This window comes from Hemiscyllium ocellatum, chromosome 1 (assembly GCF_020745735.1).
Source record: "Hemiscyllium ocellatum isolate sHemOce1 chromosome 1, sHemOce1.pat.X.cur, whole genome shotgun sequence".
NCBI lineage: Eukaryota > Metazoa > Chordata > Chondrichthyes > Orectolobiformes > Hemiscylliidae > Hemiscyllium > Hemiscyllium ocellatum.
In genome coordinates, this window is record NC_083401.1 from 142,336,400 (window position 1) to 142,361,879 (window position 25,480).

General features: G+C 38.3%; 1 protein-coding gene across 1 annotated transcript in view; it reads right to left on the reverse strand.

The window, feature by feature from the left end:
- The window catches only part of ank2b (ankyrin 2b, neuronal), a 399,789-nt gene that overhangs the window by 183,776 nt on the left and 190,533 nt on the right, over positions 1–25,480 (reverse strand). Inside the window, exons 6-11 of the mRNA XM_060826565.1 lie at positions 23,744–23,929; positions 18,102–18,125; positions 15,530–15,628; positions 8,636–8,734; positions 5,040–5,138; positions 1,910–2,107 (exon numbers count right to left, since the gene is read on the reverse strand). Of these exons, the coding sequence (XP_060682548.1) occupies positions 1,910–2,107; positions 5,040–5,138; positions 8,636–8,734; positions 15,530–15,628; positions 18,102–18,125; positions 23,744–23,929 (705 nt within the window). The remainder of the gene's footprint in view (positions 1–1,909; positions 2,108–5,039; positions 5,139–8,635; positions 8,735–15,529; positions 15,629–18,101; positions 18,126–23,743; positions 23,930–25,480) is intronic.

Here is a 25,480-nt window from a genome sequence, read left to right on the forward strand (position 1 = left end):
GTTGTGTATTAAGGAAGGGTCATGTAACTCAGAAATGCACACGATCGATAAACACTTCTCACTGAACATACTTCGTGATTTTCAGTCAGATGTTATTGCAGGGCCAATTAAATTATTCACATTAATTGACTATCTGAATAGCCTTGCTGAATAGTCCAAATTAAAAATACGTCTGTTTCATGGAATTCTTTCATTTCTCAATTTTACCAGTCGCTCAATTGCAATCTTTATACTAGGAAGCTTTTCTTTCACGTTTACTTTTTACTATATAATCCACCATACACAACACTTCACAACCAGTTTTGACATGCAGTCACTGCTGCATGCAAGAAACTATGTAATCTGTGAAAATAGCACTGTAGTGGCAGATTCAATTCCAAACACTCACAAGGTCTGCTTATGGATGTAGGAAAAGTCGATACTTAATTTTAAATTGCATTTGTTCTCAGTTGCAATATACAGTCTGACATTCAGATATAGCTGGCTCAGTAGTCAGTATACATAAAACAGATAAGAAATGAATCGTATAGTAACTTACATATCCCTAGGAGGTTGGTACTAATAAGAGGCATTACTTTTAACTTTGCAGCCATAGTGATATTTATATCTGTTGGATAATTATGTTTATATTGATTTGGATGTATGAATTTTCAAAGGAGATGGAATTTCTCGCATGGTGTCTGAGTTACTGAATGGTCATATTATCATTGGCAGGATACCATACATAACTGGAGTGTTTTGGAGAATTTTCCTGGTTCAGACTCAATATCTTTTTGGAACGGTCTCTTTTTGAAACATATGCCACACATTATTCATACTTTCACAGCCTTAATTATTTCTGGTGAACAATATAGCAGCTAACTTGCACACAGGGAAGTCCCACAAGTATCAACTATATGAATGATCAGTTACATTGTGATGATCTCATTTGAGGTTGGATTTTGGCTAGTACACTGGGATAACTTTAGCTGAGAAAAAGTGCCATTGGATCTTCAACATTCACTTGAACAGGAACCTGACCTAAGCATATGAGCAATTAACAATTATGCTTTGCCAACACAGTTGCTCAATAATACAACTGCTTATTCGTGAAAATGGATAACTGCAAAAAGAATGAATTCAGATTTAAGAGACATGTGTAACTTAATAGACTTCAGAAAATATGAATCTTAATGCTAACTTCACACACAATATACTTGATGTATGTAATATTTAACATACAATTTGATTCCTTTAATCCCACTTGTTATTGTGTTAATTTTACCAGAATATTGCCTGTAAATATCTGCTTTGCATTTGCACTGACCAACTCCGTGAAAATCAAAATAAACCACAATTTTAGCTGCAACTGAAGAGATGGGGAAAATTGTTAACATCAAAAAGAAGAAAAACCAAAGCTAAAATTCCATGCTTGACAAATTTATATAATTATGTGATATGTTAGTGTTTTGATGGGCTGCACCGCAAGATGAATTTTGTGTATGCGAATTCAGTTTGACATGTGCAGTCTAATAGAGGGACCATTTAGCAGCTTTGTACTTCCTTTAGAATGAAAGGAAAGTCGGGCAAAACTAGCCCTGGTAATTTTTTCTAGTGGCCATTTATAAATTAGCATTAACTAAGCCTTTAAAACAGATAGCAGAGTGTTCTTGGTTAAACTAAAAGAAGGCAAGGGGAGATCAAGAGAAAACTCAGTAAGATAAGCACATCTTTTGGTGTAACAGTTTTCAGTTACGTTGTGCAATTTTTAAGTTAACATGAAATAAGTAATAACTTTTGATCATTACTGTATAAATAGCACAAATAACAACAATGGTGCAACTCTGTAGTCACCTTCCAACCTTTTGATGACATCTCATGAATAGTTCAATACTATAATCCATTTATCTTATGCTAGATTTGCACTCACCAGTGCCCGAGCATTAGGATTGGCTCTCTTATCGAGTAGTAGTTTGGTAGCCCTGTAGTGCCCACAATGAGCAGCAACATGCAAAGCAGTGAGATAATCGAGAGTTACATCATCAACAGGTGCCTTATGCTGCAGTAGATGCTTGACACATTCCACATGATCTCCCTGTGCAGCCATGTGGAGAGGGGACAAACCATTCTGTTTGAACAAGGAAGAAAGAAGACATTAGAAAAGATTATTATTTATCAATCTCTCACTCAAATTTGGGATAGATTTTGTTTGGGGTGGAAGTATTGAAGGATCCTAATCATGCACCCTAACTTTGAGGGAAGGTTTTCTTTGGCACAAGTAGCAGCTCCAAAAATCAAAAGCCATAGTTTCTCCAGGGTTTCTGCTCATTGTCTGTTTAAGTGATAGAGATAGATCAGCACAATTTATGCAATGGTTCTAATCATCCATAAGAACTATGGCTGGAGAATATCTAGAGAAATGACAAAGCAAACTGTTTCTTTTATAGGAGTTGGGAGTTCATGTTGTGGCTGTACAGGACGCTGGTTAGGCCACTTTTGGAATGCTGCATTCAATTCTGGTTTCCCTGTTATAGGAAAGATGTTGTGAAATCTTGAAAGGGTTCAGAAAAGATTTACAAGATGTTGCCAGAGTTGGGATGGTTTGAGCTAAAGGGAGAGCCTGAATAGGCTGAGTCTGTTTTCCCTGGAGCATCAGAGGCTGAGGGGTGATCATATAGAGGTTTATAAAATCATGAGGGGCATGAATAAGATAAACAGACAAAGTCTTTTCGCTAGGGTGGGGTGAGTCTAAAACTAGAGGGCAGAGGTTTAAGGTGAAAGGGGAAAAATATAAACAGGACAAAAGGGCAACTTTTTTCCCCACAGTGGTGCAAGCATGGAATGAGCTGCCAGAGGAAGGGGTGGAGGCTGGTACAATTACAATGTTTAAAAGGCATCTGGATTGGTATATGAAGAAGAAGGGTTTAGAGAGATATTGGCCAAATGCTAGCAAATGGAACTAGATTAAGTTAGGATACCTGGTCGGCATGAACGCGTTGAACCGAAAGGTCTATTTCTGTGCTGTACGGTTCGATGACCCTTTGATAAGTGAAAGTTGCAGTGGCAGATTAGAAGAATCCCACAGATCTCACCGGTGCTCATCCAAAAGAGTGCAATGTTAAATTTTGGAACAAAGTGACTGAATATATTGGTAGAAATTATATTTTGATTTAAAATAAAATTTGGTTGTAGATTCACATTGAGAAGCAGCTGTGTTGGAGTTAGACCAGTAAGAAGTCACATGTGACTATTTACAAAGTGACCTCTCTTCTTTTATGAATTCAATTATTAAACAGTGTCAGGCTATACAATCAATGGTAAAATCATTCAATTTGTTAATTAGTAAAGATCAGAAAAGTGTTGCAAGAATTTCGTTGGACATTGCTCAATTAATTATTTACTCTGTCTACCGAAGTGATACGTTGCTTTTTAAAAGGAACAGAATTACTCCCTTCAAAGGGTATATTACCATGTCATGTGACATCTATAACTGACAGCAAGGGTCAATCAAGAGCAAAAGACTTATTTGATTTTATTCGCTGCTCTGTTCCTGAGATGCAGAAGCAAACTACTCTACTGAATCCTTAAAATCAAATAATTCACATTAGATTAGAGATTGAATCATGGACATTTTAAGTCGTTACTTTTTTAGTTCCAACTCACATGACGGTCTCACTAAGAACCCTAGCTTATAATTTTTAAACACCAAATTGAAGTGAGCCCTGGAAGTTGGATATTACAACACCATAATTCTTCCTTCGGTAGCTCAGGAAATTTGGCATGTCCATAAGGAGTGAAAAAAATGTGGCACAGCAGGTCTGGCAGCATCAGAGGAGCAGAAGAATCAACGTAAGCCCTTCATCAAACATGTGGGGGTTTGGAAAGGGGGCTGAGAGATAAATAGGAGGGGGTTTGGTGCAGGTAGCAAGGTAGTTTGGAAGGCGATAGGTAAATGCAGGTGGGAGGGTGATGATGATAGCTCAGAGCAGAGGGTGGAACAGATAGGTGGCAAAGATGATGGACAGGTAGAACAGTTCAAGAGGGCAGTGCTGTGCTTTTCCAGTGCCAAGCGTTTCAACTCTGATCTCCAACATCTGTCATCCACACTTTCTCTGTGTCCACTGGGGTCTTCACCAACTTTTATAGATGAATAATTGAAAGCAATCTGTCTGGTGCATAATGGCCTGATATGGCAACTGCTCTGCTCAGGATTGTAGGAAATTACAGAGGGTGGTGTGCACAACCCAGGCCATCATGGGAGTCAACCTTCCATCCATGGACTCCATTTACATGGCTCACTGCAGCAGTAAGGCTGCCAACATCATCAAAGACCCTTCACACCCAAGTAATGTTCTCCTACAACCTCTTTTATCAGGCACAAGATACAGAAGCCTAAGCACATGCACCAATAGGTTCTGGGACAGCTTCTTCCCAGCCGTCATTAAACTATTGAGTAGACCCTCTAGTCTCAAATAACGCTGGTCTTGCTACCATTGATCGCTCTTGTATGTCCTGCGCAATATTACCTGTATGCCTCTGTCTAAATCTTTTGATCTGCACATCCTTGCTAAGGGTAATTTTCTCTGTAATTCGATATATGTGACAATAAATAAATTAAACAGTTTTTGTAGCATGAACTTTTTTTGCTGCAAAAGGACATCAAAATAGCACTTCTCCTTTAAAAGTCACTTTGATGACCACCACAGCATGGAATACATTTTTTCCTAGACTTTAAGGCTAGTCACATGAACTACAATGCTACGCTTCTCCACATTATTAAATTCATATGATATGCAGAGTATTTTTTTTTAAATGAGAGATATTTATAATTATGCTCTACCTTTCCCAAGTTGTTTTTGAGTGGGAGAAGAGTTCAGGGGATTGTGGTGGATTAACAATATGCTGAGAGCATCCAATGCACTTAACATTAACATCAAGCATTCCTAGTTCAAACACATCATCCAGACTTCACTAAATAATTAATTCAGTAGGGATGATTCTGAAATACATATAATTAAATTGCACACTATGCAATATTGAAATATTGACCACTCATCTACCTTTGTCCTGGCGAGCATTGGTGCTCCCCTTTCAAGCAGAATTTCTACAGCTCCATCATGTCCACTCCTTGCTGCACAGTGAAGTGGAGTCAATCCATCCTGATGTAAAAGATCAGCACAGTTAAAACACAGACCACAAGGTAACGAGCTCAAATTCTACTTCTTTCTAAGGAATTTACAACCCAGAAAAAAATATTGAGAAGATTAAATTGCTAATATTTGTTAATTTAAAAATGAAATCCCACTTAGGTTTTATATCTTGAGGCAAATAAAAATTTACTTCCAAAAATTTTGAATAAGCACCTTTCAGTTGGTTGCCAATTTTACGCTGCTTCCTATGCCTATAAATAATCAGCAGCTCTGTTAAGGTTCAACTCATGACATTGATCAGAACAGTTCAAAGAACATAAGATTTAGAAAATGGAGAAGACCATATTATAATTGAGCCTGCTCTGATATCAATACAAGGAAGGACAGCTTGAAGATATTGGCAATCAAAATATAAGGAGAAGATTTAAAATAAATCCATCAGGTTAGCATGAAACCATCGGGCGATAATGAAGTTTAGGTCTTTTTTTTTAAAAAGCTTTGAACTCTATTGCATTACAGCTTTATGTTATATTTCACCTAATGTACACATCAAACAAATGAATTTAGTTCCTCTGAAAGTAAACAGCAACAATCCAGTTGAGTCGGAAGAGACATGTCAAACTAAGAGTGCTATAGTAGAGAACCTATTGGAAACTAACTTGTTTCTTAAGTTCCGCTACTTGAAAAATGGCAACAATCATTCTCTTCCTCTTGGAGTGTTGGAACACAATACTCCAGCAGCATTGGCTGGAGTATGTTGAATGTTAACATTTAAAGAGGAAGATGTTAGACTGAACAACAATATTATTAGTGCTGGTTAAAAGCAATAATTTAGGATAGGATGAAACTTAAAACAATGAAGTTGATGATATGTTAGTTTTCAGTTAAAGAGAATTTACTGCTTATGTGTACTTTGATAATGAAAATAGTGGCACAACTGCTGTAGGATAAGGTGTTTAAGGTGAGCATTTTCTGGGTACAGGCATAACAATGAAAACAACAAATAATTGTGATATATAGCAAAGAATAAAACAAACATTCAGCTGAAGTAACACTGAAGAGTCTTGACTTGAAAGGGAACAAACTACCATTTTATCGGTTTTCAGTTCCTTACCATAGCTAGAATATACCCATTTCTGAATGAAAGTACCTGTAGTGTATAATAAATCAATATTGTACCAATCCTTGGATCAACAAATTGTTTAATTGCTGTTTAAATAATGTTACTATAAAATTGCCTCCAAACATTACCCAAAATCAGTCTAGTTTTCACTCAGTTGAATAGTAGAATGTAAGATAAGTTCCTAACAATAGAATCTTAAACACTGGCTGCATTACAGAAATAGTTAAATATGAAGTCATATGATATCAAGTTTTGAAACTGATGGAAAATTTGCCCATTTTATTACTACGAATATATTTTGAACATTCACATTTTTCCTACTACAGTTATAGAATGGAATAGTAGATCAGCTAGAGTGGAAAAAAGTCAGGATCTGTTTAGAATATCCCTCAAAATAACTTTACAAAGAAAGAGATATCTCACAGATACAAGAAGGAGCAATTTTAATCTAACCTATTCAAAAGAAACCTTATATGAATGATTGTTTTACATCCCATTTCAGTCAATTAACAGAATATTAGATGATCATAAAATCAGTATTGTAACTTAACTTGCAGATTTTTAATCAAGCAAAATAGATCAATTTACCCCCTTCTATATATATTCTAAAATTCTCAAGGACTAAATGGTTTTTACCATTTTAATTTCCTCTGAAGGACATGTCTGATATTTCCAATAAAATACATGTAGATTTATGGTACTGCCTGCCTGTTAGTTTTCTCAATTCTTCTCACTGTATGTCAAGACTCCAGCAGCAGTAATGGAAAGCAGACCCTATTAGTGTACTCCTGAGTACCTCAAGTTAGAGAACACCTTGTAAACAGTTAATAGCTCATGAAAGCAATGAGGCTAATGTCAAAATGGGTGCTGAATACAGTATGGGTATGAATTAAGTGACAGAGATAAACAGTGGATATTTTTCCCTCTGTTTCTATTGCAATTTTTCACTTTGAGATTTTACTTTCCATTGTTAGCCTGTCGCACAGGATAGCTGGCACCTCCAAAAGATGAGAAATGTATGAAATTTGAGGGGAGGAGGAAGCGCCAGTTGTCTTCCCCTTTAAATGCACAGCACTAGCATGCGACAGCAAACCTACCTCATTAATGCCCTACAAACCCATAGCCATAGCAAACACATGGAATGCAGATAAAGCAAGAAAAAGAGACACCAACAATATCAAACAAAATCACATAAGCAACATGTACACAAAGGATATGTAAACCACAAATCATGTTAAAATAGCCCTAATAGGAACGGTGAATAATGAAGACATATATTAAGTACAAATTCAAGGTGATAAAGTAAGGAAGTGCCTTCACATCACATGGTTGTTCACTTATTTTTGGATTCTGTTAAATGATTCATAAAAACCCAGTACATATGCACATTTTTAAACGAAAATTAAACAGCGAAATGCTGTGAGTCCCTGTCCTTTATTGTGCTGACATACCACAATGCAAGCCACTTCTGAGGTGAGTAATTTGCTTGCACTCAATGGAATATAAATCAGGGTGATCAACAAAAGATAATTTGATCAAACCTATTTGAATAAAATTAATTCTAAGGATGGCAATCATACATTCCCAATGCAGCTAGCCACATTGAAGGTCATCAATTTAGGTCAATTTCATTTCTGCTTTTCCTAGATTCACATACCAGAAAATAAAGAGGAGAAAAAAGATACCTCTCCTTCAATAACTTCCAGCAGACCCTTTAAGGACAGACTGCATAGATTGGGAAATCAATTCAGCTTCGATACAATTTAGTAGTGGTGTGCTGAAACAGGCATTAGGCCGTTGTTTAAAATCATTGAATATTTAATACCTATTTTAATTGGGCACAACAAGCAAGCAAACAGAAGTCACTGACAGCCAAATAGATAAACTTCCATCAGGGATTGGGAACTGAATGCACCTCCCACCTTTTACACCTAATAATTAAAGGGGATGCATAATAATTGCTAGTGACAAGTGTCTTCTAATCTCGCTGACAAACAGGAAGAAGAAAAAAAATCGTATATTAGAATTATTTACTTTCTAGCTTAATTTTCTATAAATTTTCTAATGTGATGGCTTTTTCAAATTGCATATTTTCTAATAGAATTACATGCAGTTCTAATCTGATTTTCATTATATCAGTGGATTTTTTTCCCCACAGTGCACAGCATATTGAACAGAACATTCATTTGGTCAATATAAAGATGCACTGACCTGTAGCTACATTTACTCTAATCTAGCTCCAGTGAATTTGTTCTTATGTTAAAAAGAAATAGCTGTTCCCAAACTCTCAATATGGACTATTCTGCAACATCGACATTACATAAACTGGAGAAGCATGACGTAATAAGGGGTTGCAAATCTGCAACAAGTAACAAAAACTCACCCGTGTCTTGGCATCTATCTGAGCGCCTCGGTCTAGAAGCAGTTTCACCATATTGGTATTTCCTCGTTTGGAAGCTACATGTAGTGGAGTGATTCCATTCTGGATTGGGAAATGTTGAAAGAATACACAGGTATACAGAGACAGAAATTAAAAAGTAAGCATTGTATTTAAATGCAATATGTTCCATTTCAATTGCATATAGGTTTTCTTTAAGTGAAAAATGATAATTTTTTTCCTTATTCCTAAAATTAAGTCCAACAAATAATTTTTGCTGAATGTTTTCAGCAATTATTGATACAAATGACAATTTAATTAATGCATGTAAACCTCATTAATTAAACCATTCATTTCCCAATGAATTATGTTGGGTTCTTTTTCAACCTTTATAATAATCTGATACTGAATGAGATTTATTGATGTAAAAATTTTTGGCACTTTACAATTTCCAACATACAAATTGTCAGATATGCTTCGTTTGCAATTAATTAATTGTACAGTTCGAACAATGGGATTTAGTTGTCTGAGGAGAAAGTCTCCAAACGTTTGCACTCAAATTACTATTACTGTTAACTTCTTTGGAAAGAATCTAAAATACCATTTTAAAACAAAATATTGTTCTTACTGTTCATTTTAATTCATGTTAGATATTTAATTCTACATATGTAATATTTAAAATATTTCTTCAAGCTGATAACAAAATACACATACAGGTATCTGCATTTCAAATCTTTAGACTTGCAATCAATAGTTATTCACAAGTCGTTCAGGATGTCTTATCCCAAAATTACTGCAGAGTCCTCCTTTGTATAGACCTGTTATTTCAATGTCAATGATCCAGCAAAAATGTAGATAATAAAAGTGACTCACTTTCATTAACTGTTATATTCTAAATTAGTCTTTTGAGCCTTAATTTCTCAAATACTTCTCTTGGCTAAAAGAGTGCTAAGTTATATTTTCATGTTTAAGCTTTGGATGCACTTAAGACTTGATGACATTTTATGTCCATGTTTTATCACCAGATTACAGTATTGGGGGGCAAGAAAAGAGCTACAGGTTATATTATCAAGTCATGTTTGTTCCTTTTTGTTCCTTAGGAAATCTTAATTATCAGCTTTGTCATGATTGGACTGGTTCTTAGCCTTGTTCCCACAGAGGATTTGAGCTGATGATACTTGATTGCTAATAGGTTAATAAATCAAATGTTAGAATTAAATTTATCATTCCTGCTGTTGTATAATTTCATGAGATCTTTCACTGTCAATTCAGATTGCCTAATGACTTCTATCAAATGTGCCTATTTAAAAACTGAAGTTGTGTTAATAGCATTGCATTCATTGGCAATGATTTGAACATGATGTTGTGGTTCTGTTCGCCGAGCTGGGAATTTGTGTTGCAGACGTTTTGTCCCCTGTCTAGGTGACATCTACAGTGCTTGGGAGCCTCCTGTGAAGCACTTCTGTGATGTTTCATCCAGCATTATAGTGGTTTGTCTCTGCCGCTTCCGGTTGTCAGTTCCAGCTATCCACTGCAGCGGACAGCTGGAACTGACAACCGAAAGCGACAGAGACAAACCACTACAAATGCCGGAGGAAACATCACAGAGGTGCTTCCAGGAGGCTCCCAAGCACTGAGGATGTCACCTAGACAGGGGACGAAACGTCTGCAACACAAATTCCCAGCTCGGCGAACAGAACCACAACAACAAGCATCCGAGCTACAAATCTTCTCACAAACTTTGAATTTGAATACGATCTATGACCCTTTCACACTAAAAATGTCATTATTTTACAAATGGAGAAGATTAGGTTAGTATGGAAACAGGCCCTTCATCCCAGCAAGTCCACATTGACCTTCCGAAGAGGAACCCATGCAGATCCATTCCCCTACCCTATATTTGCCCCTGACTAATGTACCTAACACTATGGGCAATTTAGCATGGCCAATTCACCTGACCTGCAATCTTTGGATTGTGGGAGAAACCCACGCAGACATGGGGAGAATGTGTAAACTCCACACAGGTTGTCGCCCAAAGTGGGAATCAAACCCAGGTCCCTGGCACCGTGAGGCAGCAGTGCTAACCACTGAGCCACCATGCCACCCTTAAGCTTTAATGTGACTTATCTTTTTTTTGGTCTGGGATGTTTTGCATTGTGCAGAATTTTGGGTAAATTACATGGTACTCACTATATGCACTCTTCTCTGTCACATCAAAAAATTAGTACCAACTATGTATTGTAGTTTTTTTTTTAAAAATAGAATCCCCACAGCAACCCCTCAAAGAACAGCCCAGCCCCCTACCCTATCCCCGTAAGCCTGCATTTCCTATGGCTAATCCATCTAGCCTGCATAATCCCTGGACACTGCAGGCAATTTAGTACGGCCAATCCATCTAACTTGCACATCTTCAGACTGTGGGAGGAAACTGATGCATCCAGAGGAAACCAGTACAGACATGGGGAGAACGTGCAAACTCCACATAGAGAGTCGCCCGAGGTGGCATCAAACCTGGGTCCCTGGCCCTACGAGGCAGCAATGCGAACCACTGAGCCACCTTACTGCCCAGCAACTGATTTGGTGAGGAATCAAAGATTCTATATTTGTATATTTTGTCAACATTTAAAGCAAGTTGGGCAAATTATTACTAATATCCTGAATTATTTTGAGAACAAATGTGACATTGCATGATCATTGTTCATATTTCTCTAGGAAATATGTCAGTCATGAATCTTTTGCAACCAATTTTATTGAAACGCTTTAATATTAATGTACAATCACAATTCCTTTGCATGCTATTGTTACTGTTGTTGTCAACTCCTGTCCAGGCCACTGGAGCTGCCGTGAGCAATATTGATTACTTGGGGCCATACCTCAATTAGTCCTTCTCTGAGGATTCCAGACTTCTCACTTTTTCTGACTGTTCACGTTTGTGTCATCTTCTGACCAAATATTGCCAGTAACATGTAAAATGAAGCTTGAACATTCTCAATTTGCATTTTGCCACAGTCGCTCAGTGCTTAGTACTGCAACCTCCCAGCACCAGGGACCCAGCTTCAATTCTGACCTCAGGCTACTGTCTGTGGGGAGTTTGCACATTCATCTATGTCTGCGTGAGTTTCCTCCAGGTGCTCCGGTTTCCTCCCACAATCCAAAGATGTGCAGGTTAGATGAATTGGCCATGCTAAATTTCCCATAGTGTTCAGGGTTGTGTAAGTTAGGTGCATTAATAAGGGGCAAATATAGGATAATGGGTAGGAGAATGGGTCTGGGTGGGTTAGTCTTCAGAGGGTTCATGTGAACTTGTTGGGGTGAAGGGCCTGTTTCCACACTGTAGGGATTTCTAAGGATTCTATGGATATATATCAGGCGACTGACTGTGTGGAGTTTGCACGTTCTCCCCGTGTCTGCGTGGGTTTCCTCCGGGTGCTCCGGTTTCCTCCCACAGTCCAAAGATGTGCGGGTCAGGTGAATTGGCCATGCTAAATTGCCCGTAGTGTTAGGTAAGGGGTAAATGTAGGGGTATGGGTGGGTTGCGTTTCGGCGGGTCGGTGTGGACTTGTTGGGCCGAAGGGCCTATTTCCATACTGTAAGTAATCTAATCTAATCTAATATATGTGATGCCCACGAGTCATGATTTTACAATCTAACCATCTTTTTTGAACTCAAAGCACAACCTTTCAAAGATTTCTAAAGTAGTGGTTTGCCATATTTATCAAAGAAACTGTGATAAATGAATTATTTGAATCTTTCATAATCAAGCAATGTCAAATAGCTTTCCTAAGCTAGACGGACCGCATCTCTACATGAATCAGTGAACATGGCATGAGACACCATTGATCATCATAAATTCTGTACATTCCCTAATGTCCACGATGAATCTGCTGAAAAATTTAACGATCTTTCAAGCTTGCAAAAGTTCTGAGAGCTTTTTTGGCATGCTTCCCTTTCAGGTTTCATACAACTACTTGCGATCCTCTCTCTATTTAGGAGTTTTAACACTGATAAGTTTTCTAATATGAATTGATCCAGAATAATGACTATAGTAAGGAGTTGCTATCTTCCTTTCTTGTATGATAAATTTGACACAAGCCCAGCAGCTGTGTTTCCATTTTCAGTTTGAAATCCTCACAAAGGTCAAAAGCTGTCATCATTTCACTATCAGGTCAAATCATTCAGTGAGTTTCAAAGTTTGATGCTGCATTTCTCTTTGCCAATGCTCTTATCCTATACAATTAATGATATACTGCTGGAGCTGTAGTAGTAGCCAAGGGAAGCCATAACAATTTCTATCTCTAATAAGAAGTAATAAATGACTTGGATTTTGATTCATTCAGGATCAGTGATGAAACACTAGATTTGATAAACATTTTATTTTTGAAAAGTGCACTAATATTTTCTCATGCTCAATTTTTGAAATCTCATCATCTTTCAAAAACTTCCTTATGGTAATTGATTCCAAGCATATTTGTAGTTTGCCATTCCTTATGTCAATATTTCCCAGTGAAATCGCTCAAAGTGTTGGCTTATCCCAGTTGTTGCTATGCTATCAAATTTTGTTTTTCTCACAAGGCAAATAGTTTATTTCTAAATGGATTGACTGGGGAGGAGACTTGGTTATCATTTTAGCATTCCTCTGACAGCAACTCAACATTTTCAAATACATCCTTAGTCTTCCCGACTCAGGCGACTGACTGTGTGGAGTTTGCACATTCTCCCCGTGTCTGCGTGGGTTTCCTCCGGGTGCTCCGGTTTCCTCCCACAGTCACAAAGATGTGCAGGTCAGGTGAATTGGCCATGCTAAATTGCCCGTAGTGTTAGGTAGGGGTAAATGTAGGGGTATGGGTGGGTTGCGCTTCGGCAGGTCGGTGTGGACTGGTTGGGCCGAAGGGCCTTTTTCCACACTGTAAGTCTAATCTAATCTAAAAAATTTTATTGAATTGATTTTTTTTAGATCAGATCTAAAATTGGTTGGGTTGTTTCTTGCACTTATCTAGAAGGCAGCTTGTGCATGTGACATTTTCAGCAAATCTTTATCACTATATGTTTGCCATTTTTTTAATCCTTGATCTCCTTTAATTTAGATCTATGTTGTAGTATCTTTCAACCTCATTCAGATGAAACGGATATTTGTGCTCCTGCATCCATAGGAATTTGTATTACTAATTGGTCGCTAGTAATGGTGGAAGCCAATATCTATTATTAACTTGATTTGCAGATACAACATGCATGTAAAATATTTTTCTTCAGAAAAAAGTTGATTTTCTTCAGTTCTGTGATCTAAAAGTTTTTTACATAGTAGCTATTTTTGTCATAATTATGCAAATTTAGACAATGGCTGCACTATTTTTCCATGGGATTATGTTATGAACTGCTTCATCTAACGCTGAACGTTTTCTCTCTCTTCTAAATTTGACAGATCACATGTCAGATTTCTTATTTTAATATCTTTAATCGGTTACCTAAAAATTCTTTGTAATGGTGCAATTTACCTAAGGTAAAAGGTAAAGTCACCATAGCCCCACAAATAAGAGATAATTAGTGGTGAATTTTAACCTGAAAGTCACCATGCCTCAGGTGAGAGGTGAGGTTGGAAAGGAGGGATTTTCCTGGTGACTTTGTCCAGTGCAGGAATTGAATCCATGCTGTGGGCGTCATTCTGCTTTGCAAATGAATCATCCAATCACTGAGCTTACCAACTTCCACAATTTTTATTACTGCACAACTCTTTGGCATAATACTAATCAATAGCAACTACCATGTCTAGGAATGTGAAAGGAAGATATGTTTCTCATGTCACATCACATTTACTTTTGGGGTGGCACGGTGACTCAGAGGTTAGCACTGCTGCCTTCCAGCACCTGGGTCCCAGATTCAATTCCAGCCTCAGGCAATTGTGTGTGTGGAGTTTGCACATTCTCCCCGTGCCTGCGTGGGCTTCCTCCCGGTGCTCTGGTTTCCTCTCACAAAGATATGCAGGTCAGGTGAATTGGCCATTCTAAGTTAGCCATAATGTTAGGTGCATTAGTCAGAGGGGAATGGTTCTGGATGGGTCACTCTTTGGAAGGTCAATGTGGACTTATTGGGCCGAAGGGCCTGTTTCCACACTGTAGTGAATCTAACCAAACTACATTTTTTATTTGGTTAGAGCTCAACAAAAAAAAGTAATTTGGTTCAATTTGTTGACTTTTTTGCAATTTAAGTTCTGGAATGAAGGTCTCAACTGCCTATTGTCCACAGCAGATCATTATAATTGCAGAGGTCAAGTTTTGGATTGATTAAGTGATGTTGTGCAAAGGAGTTACATTAAAGATTATGTTACAATACACCATTCATAGACATGCAATTACCCACTCTGACAGTGAAGGTCCATTGACTTGTACCTGCTATTTTAGCATTCACTCAATAATTCAAATGGAAACAGTGGACTAAGGGCTAAAAGTTCATGCCAAATGTATTAGGATAATGTAATAAGAAATAATGCCGCATTACCACCGATGTACTGAATCAACATTTTTACCAAATATAATGAGGTGCAACACACCAAGTCATCAATGGCTTACGTAAAACATTTGTTTTAGTGACAGGCAGATTGGTGGGCTCTCATGCTGGGAAATGCACATGCTCAAGTCAAAATGAAAAGCCCTGCAGGTACCATTGGTCAATTAGAATAACAAGCCACAGATATCAGAAATTTCCTCTTCTGAAACATTGCTTTCAGAGGGGTAAAATTATCAAATAAAACTTAGCTCCTTTGATAGATGCAGTGCATGGAACCAATATGCATTCTATCATGCTTTCCCATCATAACTGTACAATAGTATAGAGACAGAAAACTGCACAGTTATAAGTAGCAAAAATAACTAAAATCAAAACCAAATTTTGAAAAAATATACTTACCCGTGCTGTGAAATCTACAGCAGCTCCTCGATTTAATAGCAAAGTGGCTACATTCACATTTCCATAGTGGGCAGCAATATGCAGAGGAGTGAAGCCACTCTGTGAATAGGAGGGAAACACATTGAAAATGCAAATCTGACAAATGTATGAAGCTTAACTGCTCAAGCTTCTGATACTCCCAACTCCACTAAGACCCTTGTTCACCCAAAAGATTAACCTTCCTGTGCAATTCCACATCAAAAAGCTAACTCAGAATTTACTGTTGGAATCAAAGCAACATCACGACTGGAAAGGATACTACCCTAACGTTTTTTTTCTTGCAGAATTATGTTTGGTCACTTCTCTTTGTTCGTTAGCTGCACCCTGTGGCTATATTTGAACTAGGTAACAAAGCCTGGCGAGTTGCAATATGGCAGTGGAGTGATTCCAGACCACACAAAAGTATACTTTGGCCAAGTGCCTCTAATCTGTGGAAGACACACTTCCACAGTCAGAACAAACTTTCCATAAGTTTGCCACTAGGCAAGTGAACAGAATAGCAAGATAGATTCATGTAGCAGGTGAGAGAGTTAATTTATCATTATTGTCAATATACTATTAAATGGATTTCTGATTAGAAAATTATTTAATGTTGACAACTTTATCTCTCATTTGATGTTTAACTGAATGGTGAGGCAGATTTTGTTAGATATTAGGGAATGGGAATCTGGTAAGCTCATGCCCGAGTCTGGTTGCCTACAGATGCAAGATCAAATTATTGACCATATTAACTTATTGCTCAATAATAATTCATGACCCACACGGAGTGCATTGAATTCATGGATATAATTTTGGAGAACAGCACGTAAGCAGCTACTGGCACACCCTTATTTAAACACATTTTTTTGGAGCATGAAAAGGAAGGAGGCTTGCGCCTGGCAAGGGCCAGTGATTGATATTGCAGAATTGTCCTGATGTGAAGTTAGGACACCCATTGTATCTGAGAAAGATTATTTCAGTCTTCACAGCAGTTCCATTGAGCAACTGCAGCATTGTCTAGAGTGGAGTCATTCAGATCAGCCTTAATTTGAGCCAATTATTTTGCCTGAAATGAAATTTTGCGTACATGCTCCCAAAGTCACTTTGGGTGACAAAGTGCATGGCAGGTCCCAGGCTTCAGTGCCCTGTAATAGCAAATAGACACAGATAATAGATATCAATGCTGTGAGATAATATCTGTGCTCTTGGGTGAACAATTGTGACATAAACAATAACAGCACGGTGGCACAGTGGTTAGCACTGCTGCCTCACAGCGCCAGGGACCTGGGTTCAATTCCCGCCTCAGGCGACTGACTGTGTGGAGTTTGCACATTCTCTCCGTGTCTGCGTGGGTTTCCTCCGGGTGCTCCGGTTTCCTCCCACAGTCACAAAGATGTGCGGGTCAGGTGAATTGGCCATGCTAAATTGCCCCTAGTGTTAGGTAAGGGGTATATGTAGGGGTATGGGTGGGTTGCGCTTCGGCGGGTCGGTGTGGACTTGTTGGGCCGAAGGGCCTGTTTCCACACTGTAAGTAATCTAAAAAAAAAGTATATTGACGGATAGTAAACACAGTGATTTACGAGAAAGTAATGCCGTTAATAACATTCAAAAAGGACCAACTGAAAGGGGCTGTTGGGGCACAGTTGTACTGTCTCTCATTCTCAACCAGGATACCTGGTTTCAAGTCCCACCTGCTCCACAGTTATGAAATAATACATTTGATTAGGTGTATTAGAAAATATGTAGAAAAAAATCACTAATCCTAAAAGCTGTAAATTCCAGAGTAACTTACTCTCATTAAAAATGTGGCAGTTCTGGGGTTTAAATCCAGGACATTAAATGTCCAATTTACTTTATGCAGACAAAAGGAGCACACCTGTTCTCTCCATACCATTTTGGGATTTTGTTTTTAAGCTATTATGCCTGCAAAACTGACTAAAGCAAATGGGGTACACTCTTTACCCACATAAGGTCACATTCAATATTCTCTGAAAGGTCCATGCATACCAATTGGCATGTGGATGTGTTGATTCCCAGATCCAGAGGTTTCTGTCATGCACAGACATCAGAGTTTGGCTTAGCAGCACAAACAATTGGAGCGTGCATTGGTCAAGTCATGCTATTCAAATATGTACATTGCTGAGTCACTTAAAGTAGTTGAACCATTAGCATTAAAGGGACAATAAATCTGCCAAACCATCTTCAGGTCATTAACATGTATTTAAATTGATCAGACTATTTATTGGAATGTAAACACACTTCTGAAGAAGTTGTGCAAGTGTCTTCCACAACATCAGGAGGAGGAATCAGTGGAACCTCTGAGGAAAGAATTCAAACAGTAAGAAGAAGAAATGGTTTCAACTCAAGAGTTTGCTTAGTTTTCATAATAAGTAAACATACTCAAAAAATTATAAAAGCATCAAAAGAAAATAATATAATTATCAGAAATTAACAACAGAAAATCCTTTCATTTGGAGGATTTGGAAATATAACATCAATGTTAAGGATAATCTCCAAAAAATAAACGTGAAAACAAGAACATCTTAATATATACCTCTGTAGTCCTATTCACCATCATCTGGGTCAGCATTAATAAGAAGCAGAGAAATAATTGTGAGGGGGAAGAAAAATTAAAAATTTAAGATGGAAAGATTGAAACAAAGAACTGTCTAAAATGACATTCAGGATTTTTTTGTCATGGAAAACTGCAAAGCTAACAATTTGGATTTACTTAGTACTTCTAACAAAGTAAGGTACAGTCCTCAACACCATTAGATTTATTTTCTCAAGCCATAGCGTATGTAAAATGCAGATCATCAGCAACATGCCGTAAGGACCCAATTCACTATATTGGCACAGTATTTTAAGAACACAAAACACATCATCTCCTCAAATGACCCTGTATACTATACATTTTTTGATTAATCTACCAAACCTCTAACTTCTTCTGAATCAGAGACTGGGCCATAGGTCAATTTCAAAATAATAAGTATTATCAATTATTTCACTGACATATGAAGATAGTTGCGCAAAATTCTAGGATTTTAGCTGAACTGTGCAAGCCACAATTGACCTTTGAGAGTTGCATGTCAAACCTAACATTCTCACAGCACCAAAAAGACAAACAATAATGTTTCAGAATATTTGATCATTTTTATCTGTACTTGCATCACTCTATCCTGTTCTTAATCATGTACATCTTTTGAGAAGAAGCAGAAGGATGCCATATGCCCTGACAAACAGGAAATAAACAGGAGGAATAAACAGGTCTGAGTGGCAGATAATGACTAATGGAGTATTGCAGGGATCAGTGCTTGGTCCCCAGCTATTCTGAATTCTAATAAATGAATTATTTAGATAAAGGAACTAAATGTCATTTCTCCAAGTCTGCAGATGACACAAAGGATGGGAGGGTGAGCTGTGAGGAGGATGCAAAGATGTGTCAGTGTAATTTTGATAGGCTGAGTGAGTGGGCAATGCACAGCACATGTAGGATAATGTGGATAAATGTGAAGCTATCCACTTTGGTGCCAGAAACAGATTATTATTTGAATGACAGTAGATTGGGAATATAGGAAGTGCAATGAGACCCCTGGGTGTCGCTACAAGTAAGCATAGAGGCACAGCAGATTGTGCAGGTGGCAAATGGTATACTGCCCTTTGCTGCGAGAGAATTGGGGAACAGAAGCAGGACTGTCTTGCTGAAATTGTACAGGATCTTGGCGAGACCACACCTGGCATATTGCATGCAGTTCTGGTGTCCTTATCTGAGAAAAGATGTTCTGGCTACAGAGGGAGTGTAAACGAAGACTTACCAAACTGGAATGGCAGGACTGATGTATAAAGAGAGATTGGATTGATTAAGACTGAAGCAGAGGGGCTATGGTCTAGAAACCTGTAGGATTCTAGAACCAGATTGGGAATATCCTTCCTGCATTTACCCTATGACCAGGGAGTTCAGAATCAAAGGATACATTAGGCTGTTTAAGATTGATTGGAGGAGAATTTTTTTCACTTTGGAGTGGTGATCCTGTGGACATTCTCTGTCATAGAAAATGGTTGAGCCAAAACATTGAATGTTTTAAAGAAAGAGTAGGACATTGTTCTTAATGCTAAAGGTATGAAAGAATATGGAGAAAAAGTGGAAACAGGAGTACGGAGTTGGGTGATCAACCATGATCATATTGAATTGCACAGCAGTCATGGAAGGGCCAAATGCCCTACTTCTGCTCATACTTTCTATGTCTCTAAGATAGGAGCTGCCGTGTCTAATTGCTAGTTTTACATGATTGTTAAATGAAGAAGAGTTAAGTGAGATGGAATAGAGGCTAGAATACAAGGATTCCATAAATTTATTTTAGTTCCAAGGGGTATTACAATTGTTTATCCAACACGAAAAAAGATGTTTCCAAAGTTAGAGTGTTCGGCAGTTAATATGCGTAGGACTGAATAATCAATTATTCAAGTATGTTCCACGATACAATTCTGTCATGGCCTATCTGCATCTTAACTTCATTCACTTGCTTTGACCAAATGCCTTCATACGCTTGGCTAGCAAAAAGCTATTTATGTCAGATTTAATATTATTGATGGATCTGGCATCTCTGTAATTTACACCAAAAATACACACTAAAGAGGAATTCTTATAATTTATCACGAGAATTGTCAAATTCTGAATTTAAGGTTGTCTCTTTTTGTTATTCCTGATGAAGGGCTTATGCCCGAAACGTCGAATTTCCTGTTCCTTGGATGCTGCCTAACCTGCTGTGCTTTAACCAGCAACACATTTTCAGCTCTTTTTGTTGTTGGCTTGTGCATTAGTCAGAAAATGTGTCTTCGGTTTTCCCTACCAAGTCCTGAAACCTTGCAACAAATCATCCCTTAACCTTGTTCCAGGGAATTGTAGAAGACTCATTTATCTTTCTTTTAAATTCAGTCATGGAATGTAATAACTCTGGCTGGGCCAGCACTTATTGCCCATTTGTAGTTGCCATTGGGAAGGTGGTGGTGAGCCTCCTTCAACTACTCAATGCTAGTTGGGAGGGAGCCCCAGGATTTTGATCCAGCAACACTAAAGGAACAATGAAATATTTCAGAGTCAGGACAATGAGTTGATTGTAGAGGAACTAGCAGATAATGTGTTCCCATGTATCTGCTGCTCTTATCCTTCTAGATGGTAGTGGCTGTGGATTTGCAAGATGCAGTCTAAGAAGACTTAGTGATTTTTTTTTCCATAATTTAAGGCATGTAGTCATTGTAATGGGCTTCACTCTGAGGGAAACACAACAGTATTAACATCCATGAGTGAATTCCTTGTCTCATGCTGTAACTGGATGGGGGAATTGGAAAACCAGCAGAAAATCAATGCTTCGAGCTTTGAAATGCTACCTCTAGAGGGCGTTTTCTAACTCTCAGCAGGTGACTGAGAAAACCTGTGCAGAGCTTTCAGACCAAAGTCAGGATGCTGGGTACCGAGTTCTAAACACCAAAAGCAAGTAAACTTCCTACCAGTGTCTTTCAATCTTTTACCTAGCCACCAGGTAGACCATTTATCTGTAAGTTATTAAAAAAATCAGGAAAGTTCACTGGACCTGTACATTACCCCATTAGACTACAGCAAAATTAGACAGGAATTTTTTGTTAGAAAGCTATTGGCATGGTTCACATGGAAATCTGCTCCACCACTGGTGGATTGCACACACACTTGCTGCTAAGACCATTGGGCAGATGCATCCTGGCAAAGTGCACTTATGAACCTACAAGAAAGGATAGAATTGTGTGGAGTGCCACATATCCTCACATTCAACCCTGATTAAAAAGATCACTGGGGTGGGGGAGGTTGATGGCTGGCGAAGTGAAAATTAATGGGCTGGCAGTGGGATTTTTGCACCTTAGCGACAGGATACCCTGGCTCGGGGAGTTGCCAGCCAATTGACTGCCAGTTGCTCTTGCTGTACTAGTAGAGTCAATGGGAATGATGGTCATGGCTGGTACTTCAGTTAGGCGATGAGCTGTGGTAGATCAGAACTTCTCATGTGTTTGGAGACTGCAAAGGAAGCAGAGTTTGGTGTTTGAGAAGTCACGGGGGGAGAAAAGTTGTGTAGAATGCCCGGGGAGAGCTGAGAAAAAGGCCCTCCGATGGCCTAATGGGCCCATTTACAGAAGTACGCCTGTCCTGCCTTACCATCGGCCTGTGCAGGGACACCTGCCAGGCTGGCCACATAATCTCAACATACCTCACTGCATAAATGCCAACAGCATAAGGATGAGTCCCTTAATTTGGTCGATGAAAAAGATTCAATTATTCTTTTGGCAAGTGGGCCACACTACATCACCTCCATCACTGATGTGATTGTAGTGGGGCCATAGGAGGGTGGGTCTGCAGTGGGCAGGTCACATGCTAGAGTTATTGCGCTCATCACCTTCAAATGCACTGATGGGTAAGTGTTTAATTCAGACCAGATGTATACAATGAGAAAAAAATGCATAAAGTACACGTTATTCAGTGTTCATGCTATCACAGGAAACCCACACTACCAAAGGAAGAAGTAGAAACATCACCCACTTAGCTACATCATGTCACATATGGGCAAAGACGGAATAAATAAATTTCTGCCTGAATAAAAGAACGCAGTCCATCAAATCAAGACATGCATTGCAATAGAGCATGCAAACGTCAGTCTGGTCCAATCCAACTTAGTTTGACCAAGACAAACTTATTTGATTAACAGCTCATTTCTCTTGGTCCCTTCCTATGTATTTGGGCTTTTAACTGACTAACGTATTTTGTCACTTGGTGGACAATGTCATGCAGTGAGCACACATGACTTGTATGCAAAAAAAAGGAAAAATTGAAGGTAAAGAAGGTAAATCCAAACATTATAGATTCCATGTACATAGGTGTCTCGTCTGAAGACATCGAAGCCTTAATCACCCCACATAAACATAGCGAGTTACGTGAACAATGGAGAAAGCAGGATACATGCACTTAACAGTGTAGCAAAAATCTAAAAGTTACATCTATTAATGATCAGTATGTAAATGAATTACTGAAAGGTCAAATACAAAGAAAGCAAGTTTAGAGGCAGTTGAGTATTTATATTATTTGAAATTCGTTCAAACAAATGCAATCATTTCTTTAATATTTAATATTACAACTTTTATTCATTAACATGAATTATTTAAATACCCAGTAAAAAACAGAATAGGGAACTTATCTCACTGCATGGATGATCTTAGCAACGAACCATTTTTAATCCTTTCTTACATTGAATCATCTTTATTCTAATTCTTTATTAAATATTCTCCATTAACTTTAGCAGTGTATGAGGATGCAACATAGATAACCATGGGTAGCATGTTGTCAAGATGCCCCGATAAGAATACACTGCACAGCAGATGGCAGTAATGGCAAAAGCTATGACTAACATGCTGATTAATGATTAGTCACGGTACAAAAAGCTGCGAAGTTTCTTGGAGAAGCATTGTTAATTGAAAACAGTATTCTAAGTGATTACCCCATGGATATTCCATATGAAAAGGGCTTTACGATATTCTGATTTCCTTCAAATTTAGACATAATTAGTCTTCTTTCCAAACACCAATAAACAATTCACCAGCTATAAATAACCAGGTTGTTGTGACAGTAATTCCACTCTTCATAAATAAATTTTCAGTTTTTCTACACTTTTACAGGGAGAAAATTCTCTCCCTTTCTCATTGACTAAGTGTGATGTGACTCAGCGCAGAACATCCTCCACACTGCAGTGTTCCCAATTTCTGGTTGCACACTAGGGAATTGCTAAATTGGAGTGGATATTTTCCACATAAGAGGAAATTTGGCAGTGAGCTGTTTAATAGCCAATCCATTTAAAAGGCTATTGAAAATAATTGATGAAAACACAGGAACCGACCTTTTGTCCAATCTGAGCATGCAGGCAACATTGAGTACCAAACATATGGGATCATAAATAAAACAAAACAATTTGTTCTGCATCTTGCAAATTTTATGTCCAGGTACATCAGAGAACAAATACCAACATTTTGATAACGCAAAAGATCAGAATTAGTACACCAGTCTAAGGAAATTTCAAAAACACAATTTCACCGATATACCTGTGTAAATAATATTAGGAGATACAAATGCATCTTTTCCAGTTTTATAAACTGCCAAATACAATACACAAATTTCCTTACCTTGGACTGCACATCAGCATTGTGATCATTCTGGAGTAACAATGCCGCAGATTTGGTATCATCTTTCCTGGCAGCAATGTGCAGGGCTGGGAGCCGCACCTTCCCCTTGGTGTCATTCTCCAGTAAGATGGCAACAACTTGGTTGTGGCCCTGTTGCAATGCAACAGCAAGGGGGGTGAACCCATCCTGACAATGCAGAAAAGAGAACTTTACTTCAACAGAATATTGCTTGGATTTGTTACTTAAAAGTCAGATGAAATTTTTAAGTAGCCAGGACAGTAAGCCCAAATAACTGTCAATTATAGCAATTAGGGCATATTGACTGATTCATTGTCTGGGTCCATATAAATAGGGAACAGATGGGATTGGTGTTTGGAAGTAGATGCAAGACTGAGCCCTCTGGATATTAAGACTATTCTCAGGACTCAATAATAGAGTTTGTACCTGTGAGCCAGGAGATCCAGGTTCAGGTTTCTGCCCCAGAGGTATATAATCATATCTCTGATCAAGTTGATTAGGAAAACATCTATAAGGCTGAGTAGTTAATGAACTCTATCCAAAAAGGAAGGTGGCTTCAACCTTAGTTGACAATGACAACTTGCTCTTTGAAGCTCCATTAACTTAACAAATGTCCCAAAATGCTTCACCAGCAGAGAAACACTGAATATGAAGACAATTGATTTGTGTTTGGAGTAGATTTCTGCTAATTCTCTTAAGGCTTTCAAATTGAAGAGATTCCAAAGTAGTGTTAACTCTCCCATTGATGGAGTGGTGAAGGAAGGGAGAATGTCTGGGATGAATGGATCAGAAGACAGCCGGTTAGTAGGGCTGGGATATGCTTTTACAAAGGCTGGTAAGAGGATTTTGAAGTTAGTGTCATCCCAGAATAAGTTTAATAATTCACCCTCCACTGCTTTCTGGGGGTGGGGGTGGGGAATCTACAGATTAACAATCCTCAGAGAAAAAAATATTCATGTCCATCCTAGATGGGAGACTTCTATCTCTTACATCAAACCTGCTCTATAATAGAAAACATCTGCTGCATATCCAGCCTCAGAAGGCCCTTCAGGATGTTGTATATTTCAATAAGATCACCTCTCATGCTTAGAAGTTCCAGTGAGTCATGGGCCAACCTGATCAACCTTCCTTCATCAGGTAACCCCCTCATCTGAAGAATAAGTTGAGCTAGATCCCCTAGACTGCTGTTAATGCAAATTTTCAAAGAATATCAGAATTCGATGCATTACTGCAGGTGCAGTTTCATTACTCTGTACAGTTGCAGTTAAAATTTCACGATCTTTACTTTCCGTTCCCTTTCCAATTTTGTGTTAACCTTTACGTTGCACAGGATGTAGGCCAACAATTTCAGACAAGGATTTATGTGCAGTGGGAATTTTGGAGGCAAGAAAGGAAAGTATTTCAGAAGTAAAACCTGAAGCAACAAAGGCATAAATATTTCTGCAGCTCAACAGAGAGCAAAATCAAGCAAATCGATTCTGAAGAAGGGTCAATGGACCTGAAACGTTAACTCTGCTTTCTCTACACAGATGCTGCCAGACCTGCAGATTTTCTCCAGCAATTTATGTTTTTGTTTCTGGTTTCCAGCATCTACAGTTCTTTTGTTTTTTGAAGCAAAATCAAACAAGTTGTACGTCAGTTAGCTAGCCTGCTACCACTGCCAAAGTTGACTTTTACCCTTGTTTATTCTATTACCTGTAACAACTTAGATTTGCCCAT